This window comes from Limulus polyphemus, unplaced genomic scaffold (assembly GCF_000517525.1).
Source record: "Limulus polyphemus unplaced genomic scaffold, Limulus_polyphemus-2.1.2 Scaffold77305, whole genome shotgun sequence".
NCBI classification, from domain to species: domain Eukaryota; kingdom Metazoa; phylum Arthropoda; class Merostomata; order Xiphosura; family Limulidae; genus Limulus; species Limulus polyphemus.
The window spans coordinates 6,645-15,038 of NW_013742901.1; the positions used below are offsets into that span (position 1 = coordinate 6,645).

The 8,394-nt window shown below is 31.5% G+C and overlaps 2 protein-coding genes across 2 annotated transcripts; one reads left to right on the forward strand and one right to left on the reverse strand.

Moving 5' to 3' along the window:
- Positions 1-2,476: 2,476 nt before the first annotated feature.
- Positions 2,477-5,201, reverse strand: LOC111084498 (eosinophil peroxidase-like; the record flags this gene model as incomplete). The annotated part of the gene is made up of 4 exons (XM_022381199.1): positions 5,138-5,201; positions 3,510-3,611; positions 3,079-3,192; positions 2,477-2,612 (listed from the first exon to the last, which is right to left on the reverse strand). Coding segments are annotated over exons 1-4 (416 nt in total), but the record flags the coding sequence as incomplete, so codon positions are not given.
- Positions 5,202-5,421: 220 nt separating this feature from the next.
- On the forward strand, positions 5,422-7,234 carry LOC106477723 (chorion peroxidase-like). The gene is made up of 3 exons (XM_022381201.1): positions 5,422-5,463; positions 6,008-6,588; positions 7,084-7,234. Exons 1-2 carry the CDS (start codon positions 5,422-5,424, stop codon positions 6,578-6,580), a joined length of 615 nt encoding a protein of 204 aa, XP_022236909.1. The 3' UTR covers positions 6,581-6,588; positions 7,084-7,234.
- The last annotated feature ends 1,160 nt before the right edge of the window (positions 7,235-8,394 follow it).

Genomic DNA, 8,394 nt, shown 5'->3' on the forward strand with positions numbered 1-8,394 from the left:
CAAAACATGTTCTGATTGGGGGGTTTATACATCTATAATCAGGTTTTCGATACCTGCGATTTGTACACAGCAGATAGCTCATTGGGTAAGGTTCCTTTGTTTGTTTAAGCACAAAACTACACAATGGACTATCTGTAATGTGCTCACCATGATTATCGAACCCTGAGTTTTACTGTTATAACTCTTCATACTTACTGCTGAGCCACTAGGGAGCAGCTGTATACTTAACAACAAATATGTGAAACAACAAAACCTTTCTGGTTTGTTCCCTAACAAGTGCTCATGTCAAATTGTGTAGCTTTGTGCTTAACTTCAAACAACAACAACGTATTAGATGGAGTATACATATTTAACACGGTACAATTATTAGACAAAATATTTCTATGTAACATTCAACATTTATTGGATAGTGCATCCCTAACATGGCACATATATAAGATAGAGCACCTTTATCTAACATGAAACAATTAAGTGGCACAGCGGCATGTCTGCGGACTTACAATGCTATAAACCGTGTTTCAATACCCGTGGAGGCAGAGCACAGGTAGTCCATTGGGGGGGGGGGCTATCTAATAGGTGTACCATGTTAGTGTAGGATCGCCTATACAGTAAGTGTACCCTAATGCAGAAAGCCTTTCTTTTGGCTTGTTCTGCTGATTGGCTTCCTTATGTCAGGTTTTTAGTTAATAAATAGGGGTGAATGTACATAAAGCATGCTGCTCATGTTGAAAATATCTGTACCTGTTAAAGAAAGCAATAGACAAATTGATGATCATTTCACACAACAGAATATATTTTAAACTTTTAATTAGATTATTATATTAGATAATCATGAATTTTCATACCTCTCATACACGATTGGTTTTGATGAAATATCAATATACTAAGTATGTGAGATTTTTGCCTACCTGTTTATTATATCACTAACAAATTTTTATTTAAAGGTTTTTCTTTAAATTACTTCAATAGGCTTTGAATACCTGACGAATAACTCCCAGGAGAGAGTAGGGTTGGCATTAAAATCAAACTTAAACTACATTTAAAATGAAGCTGCTATCATTAAGAGATTAGATAGCGGATTAGTGTAGTTTAAAGCTCTTCCTTCTTGCTTCAGACAAATTAAATGAAATAATATCATAAGTCTCACCTTATAATTTAACAGTTTCATATCCTTGAATTAGTTGGAGCTTGAATAATTGGCGTTTCAATATATTTTACTTGGATGTTGGATAACTGGTTATGTAAGAGGGTACCTGAAAGAGACTGATGTTTAGAAATTAGCTGGAGCAACATTCGCGATATTCAACTCTTGTAAAACATACTGTCTTCAACCATCCACATTTTGCGTGCACTTTAAATATGGTTTGTTGAATATACAAATAACGCTTTTCTCGTTTAAACAAGTTTATACAGGTGAACTTTTCGACTCTATATTCGAGCTTTTTGTCTGTTTCTTCAAAGGTGAACTTTTCGTTCATACACATAAGCATAAACCTGTTAATAATTGTAAAGTTCCATACGAGTTCAAACATGGTTTACGGCTTCTTTCAAAAAACCAACAATCATAGCTGACCAGTTGTGCTTTTCGTGTATTGCAAAATGTTAGACGATTCTTTAAAATAACATCTGTGATATCGACTCTTTATTCGAGCTTTTTGTCTGTTTCTTCAAAGGTGAACTTTTCTTTCATATGCAGAAGCATAAACCTGTTGATAATTGTAAACTTTCATAAGAGTTCAAACATGGTCAAAGGTATGGCCAGTTACAGCCAAATTTCAAATAAAAATAACAAGCAAACATCAATAGGCCATTAACAAAATGAATAAATACATAGAAAACCTTTATGAATTAATTACGTATTTCATAATAATTAATAAACAGAATAATTTGAAAAAAAAGTAGTGGCAATTATTACTGAAGAAAATATACAAATATATCTTTTATAATAAAGATGTTCAATATGAATTGTGTAAATGTAAACAATCTCAATTGTATTACTTCTGTAATGGTAGTTTGTTTTACAGCATTGATTACAATATTTAATATATATATAATATATTAATTATCATTATTTCATTTTTAACATATGCTATTTATCATTATGATTACTTTGCATTTTAACCTAATATTTGAAATTCGGAGTAACATTAATTTCCTAAAATGATTGAACATCGTGAGATATTAGGATAACAGCAGAAAATATAGTTAGCAACTAGGATACCAACGCATGAATAAATACATTTTTATCATAATAATGTTTCTGTTCTCATGAATTTGGACACTCCTCATAAGTCAAATATGTTTAACAGCAACGACACCATTTCATGAATAAATACTTTCATATTATAATAATATTTATGAGCTCGTGACTTTGTATATTCCAATAAGAGACATATATTAACTTTTCTATATTCATTATTGGTTAATGTTTAGATATGATCTTTGATCAAATACTTCTAAACAATATAAGCTTAACCTGACTTCTTGAAACAGCCTCTCATCATTCCAGCAAGGGTTTATTTTTCTCAGTTCTCTCGCAATTCTGTTGTGTTCTCTAATGAATATGGTGTGTAAAGCTGTTAAGGCTGGATGTTCATTCAACCAACGATCTCCTGGATAAACCGAGAAACATTATCTCTAACACTGTCTGCTTTGGAAAATACAGTTTTATTTCAACATAAATAGCCATACAAAAACTAGTTGCTGCAAGCCAGGATTTTAATCCGTTAATTTTTAATTAAAACTTTTCTGGGAACTGAACATACAGCACGAACATTACACTTCATACACTCTGTCTTTTGATATGTTATATTACAGCTCTAATGTACATATTAGTGAGGTAAAAACTATAGGTCCAAAATACACAACATAACGACACTCCTGATCAGAATCGCAGTTTAGAGAATATAAATACAATGTGCTAACATATTTAATGATGGAATACTTTTCAGACAGTTTATGAACAACATAAAATTATGCATGAACATATAGTTATTCCTAATTTGAAATAAACATTATTGATTTTATTCACCGTGTTATCCTAGATTACAAAATCTAATTATTTCTTTTATTCGTTACCTGCGTCAAAGCAGAATAATCTATTTCCTGGATCACTACACAAATCGCCTCTAGCGTTTCGAGATCGTGGTAAAATGACATTTCTCTCTGAATCTCTTTGAAACCTCATCAAACCTATCAAAAGAAAGACAGTTAGAATACGTTCTTTTGTGCCTATTTTTTATTATAAATCCGATGTAAGCTGAGATTCCGAAATAAGAAATATATAAAATATTAATTACATCACTATTTTACTGGAATGTTTCAGAAAAACTTTATCAATTAAAAGTTGAATTCTCTTTCATAACTTTAAATATTTAAAATTGAAATAACATGAATTTAAGATAAAACATATCCTAAACGCTCATATTATAGTTATTTGGACAATGTATAACAATAAATTATTCTTTCTGTTTCTGTAAACAAAAATTTAACTGTTCAGGAATACTTACCGTTTTGGAATAGTCGCAGTGATTGAACGGTGTGGAGATCACTTCCGTAAATCATGGAACCGTCAACGAAACTGGTGGGAGAATTTAACTGATCCCGGGGTCCTAAGATTAAGAGTTATTTTAAGATAAGCAATACATTTAATTAACCTAAAGAAAAATTGCATTGTTTGAGACCTTTCTTTCTCAAGTTGTTTACTTCCTCTGTGTTTAATACTAGAAAATGAAGCGTATAAAGAAATAACTTTGGGGTAAGTTGATATTTCAGTGACGTCTTTCAAGAAACGTTTCTAAAGAACTCTACATGATAAAGAGGTAGGCATAGAGTCCAAAACATTGACTCAAACACCATGAAAAGGGAATGAGTGGTCCATAGGAAACTATTCATATTTTCAGCGACATTGTTCTTACAGATCGATATTCTATGATAGTGTATCTCTCCAAATTGATGTTATGGAGTAGTAACGTACAAAGAAAGTAACGTTTAACATGTTTAACATATAAAAATAAACTGATCTACAATCCATAAGTGAAAAGGTATTAATTTAACTATTATGAAATTCGGGAATAATTCAGTCAAATTATTGTTTCTGACTATTTTCTCATACTTTTCAAACCAATTTCTCATTATATACTAATCGTCCAAAATCTTGCGCTAAAGAAATATACAATGCACGATTAGCCTGTAAGTGTAATTTTATTATACTTTGTTCGTTATTGCTTTTGAAAACTCCATAGTTCCTTGAACTAAACATAGAACAATCAAATGTTGATGCTATCAAGCTAACATAGTCCATTATAAGAAAAAGAAAAGCTAATCTTCAATAACTGCGGCGCTTCAAATACTTTTAGGAAGGATTAGAGTCAATTAATATATGAGAACTTTTTTCCCTTTTTATTAGCTATATTTTTGTGCGCCAACAATACCAAGCGTGTGGCACGCGTGTACCCGATTCGATTATATAACTAATTAGGATCTCTACCAGCCTACCATCAAATTGAAATTCTTTCAGACACGATTAGAGTAAATTAAACTATGAGACCTTGGGCGTGGTCAAATACATCAATAAAAAATGTTGGATCTCCTTATTCCAAAACTGTAATTTTTACTCCAATCCGTCAGGAGATGAAGGAGTTATAAGCTAAAAGTTTGTACTTGAAAAAAACTCGGAGTCATTCTATGAGTCGCTATGTCGCGGTTAAAAATTGAATACTGACTGTTTCAAATTGAACGCTAAATAAAAACGTTTGGATAAAGCACAAATAACACCCTCACACAAAAATGTATAATAATTATGAACAATTGTTATATGTCAAAAAATTAGTTGGTCATTAATTGAACAAGAAGAATATTTTAGCAATATTGAACAAGAATAGTGGACAGGGAGTCTATTTCTGTTAGAACAATAAAATTAAAATTGTGAAGTTGTTAAGGTATATATTTCAACCCCATTAACGTTTCTAAGTATCCTCATATTTAGACTGACTTAGATACGTTATTCCCGCTCAGCTAATTGTACTGGCTTATCTGACGGAAAATAAGATTTAAAATTATTGTACCTCACGTGATTATACATCTATACGTAAACAGAAAGAGAAAAGATAAATAAGCAAAGAAAATTGAGATCTACCTCCAAGTATCACTTCCTCTTCTGGGGCGCTGTTAAATGGAGCGAGGGCACTGTCATGATCCATGAATTGACCCCACACCATCAGAAATATGATTGTAACAAGTATTAATATTATGTGGATAGAGGGGGAGGCTGATGAAATCCAAATAATAGAGTTTCTCTAAACATAATAATTGTAAACAATCATAAGCTTGTTTTTGCTCATTTATTTTTACATTTAAATATATATCACAATAATTTACACACATAGCATTACGAATATAAATCTAAACTATAAAAGTAAAATGCTTTCTGACAATATTAAAGTCTCTATTTATCTTTTACTTGTAAGAAAAAATACTGAATATATACCAAAAACCGCCATTTTCGGAAAACTACAACTAGACAGCAGTGCACTAATCAGTGTAACACTCACCGTCAGCGTATTTGGCTGGAAGAAGTCTGGTCAAACAGGTGAAAGCAGAACCGTCTTTAGGAGTTTGTAAACGGTTACACGTTCCGTCAAATTCCCGGTATTTTTGTGCACAACTACATGTTTTTTGCTCTTCATCTTCACTGAACATACTTCCCAACTTGCTTGATTTTAAACTGACATCGGCTAAAGCAGAAACTTCTTAGCTCTTTAACCCTAACCTATAAGAAAGGTAAAGATGGTGTCCATTTCATTCCAGAAATAAAGAGCTAATGGACTTCCAATCACATGACCATCTATCTTTTATCCTTGTTCGGTCTTTGTATATTTCTATGAAACGTTTTATTTAAAGATGTCATTCAAGAAACACTTGCCGAATCTAACAGACTGTACAGTATACTTATTTTTCAAACAGTTGAAAGTTGTGAAAACAACCTACAAGCTTCGGATCCTAACAGGTAGGTTGTTTCTTAAGGAGGATCGTGATTGCTGAGATTCAAATGATTACATACAATGAGTTCTTAAGGCTTGTCGTGGGTCCTTACTACCATCAGAGGTTTTTGTTAAGAACTCTTCGAGATGGTTTCTTCACTGCATACAACTCTAACATCAATCCTGCTATGATTAATGAATTTACCTCAGCATGCTTTCGATTCGGCCATTCTACATCTCAAGGTTCTTTCACAGAAATTCCATCATCTGGTAATCCCACAAGTTTCAAGTTGCAAAATAATTTTTTCCACCCATTTGGCCTCTACCAAGGGCAGACCGAATTGCTTGTGAGAGGACTTGCTGATCAGTTGGCTCAAAAATCTGATAACTTTGTCGTTGAAGATTTGACTAACTATCTCTTCCGCAAGATGGACGACAGTTTCGGACTAGATCTTATGGCTATAAATGTTCAGAGAGGCAGAGATCACGGAATTCGACCTTACGTAGATTACCTTAGAGCTATATTTAATGTTCGTGTCACTTCTTTCTCAAATCTTAGATCTTTAATGCCCGTTACCGTAGTGCAGAAGTTTGAATAAGTTTACGAGTACGTTTGTATAGTGAATATTTCACATACCTAAATTTCTTATATCAGAATGTAATGTCACTCATATATTATTTCTGTAGTATATTATTGTTATAGTCGATCGATCATAATCATAGATATTAAGTTTGTTTGTTTATTCGTAAAGCTATACAACGTAAAGCGTTACCTGAAGTGGTAACGAAGAGACAGAAATATTAAGATCTCGAAGTTCTAAGACTAAAATTTCAACGACTAATTAATTTAAGAATAAATTAAGATTGTGAAAACGTTTCTTTAGATTTTAAGATATTATTTTTCTATTTCTAGATTGTTAATTTTTAAAAACTCATTTATGTACAATTACAAAAATGTGGGTAATGTTTATGAATTTATTTTTATTTGCTTTTGTCTGTTATATTATCACATTTCTTGATCACACTGTATGAACAAGAAACATGTTTTTGTCATAAGTATTTTTTACTTCAAAAGTTGAAACATTTCTAATTTCCTTTTTAGGTCCGTTGACGACATTGACTTTTTCTCAGGTAGTATTTCAGAAAGGCCAGTTTCAGGTGGTATTGTCGGGCCTACCTGTGGTTTTATTATTGCGTTACAATACAATCGATTGAGATTTGGAGATCGATACTTCTTTGATGTGTATGGAGAAGCTGGATCTTTCACAGCTGGTACGATCAATATTTGTTTCGTACTTTTCATACAATTTAAGTTGTTTATTCATCATTCGATATTTTAAGTAAATGTTTCTTTCAAAATATGTTTAATCCAGTAACACACACACAAAACGTTAGTTGTTACGTATATCCCCTGGAAACACAGCACAGTAAATGCTACATTTCATTAATTATATTTTGTCAACCATGCACAGTGTATAGTTTTTCAGGTTGTTTGGTATTTAAAATCATACACAGTGTTTTAACTACTTTACTTTTAAATGTTTTATAAATAATACAATTTTCAGAATTATTGTTTGAAGTATAAAAGAAAATAATATTATTGACATTATTTATTTTTAAATTGATCGTCTACAGAGCCCAACTGAGAGAAATCCGAAAGGTAACTTTGTCCAGAATTTTGTGTGAGAACAGTAATGATGTGGACGAACTCCAACAATGAATCTTCCTACCAGTCTCTGAGAAGTAAGATAGAAAACTATCTTCTTTGTTTGTTTTCTTACCTTGTAAAACTTAATAACGGCTAGATTGATGATGTACTAGAAACAGAATACTTAGAAATTAATTTATGATTTTCTTGTTAAATGATTACATAATGTGTACAGTAAAATAAAGAAAACAAAAGTGTATATAAAAGTGTGAAGCAATTAATATAAAGTAGTTTAGCATTTTCTATTACTTTATGAAGTTGCGAATATTAGATTTTGAGGAAAACTATTTTAAACACTTTCTACGTTTGTTAATTTTAGCAACACATCTTTGGAATGTTCAGCTCGAGAATCGTTTGATTTCACGCCCTGGTGCGATGCTTGTAAGTAATATTATTTATCAGTTTTGATTTTTTCTGTTTTTAAAGGTTTACACCTAATGCTAGAATTATTTCTAGCAGTGTAACACAATGTTATTAAGATTCATAGAATAATAGGTGTAGACTTGCTTCTTTCTAAGATAACTTGTAAGACACACGATAAAATATAGATGATAAATCTCCAAATTATATTGTTTTAATACATTCTAAGTTAGTAGTTTAACTCTAGAGAAACAGTATTTCAACTATCAGAATGACCGAAATACGTTTTATTTAAAGTTTAGAGGTGAAACAAGTAGATAATTAACATGATAAAGATGCCTACCA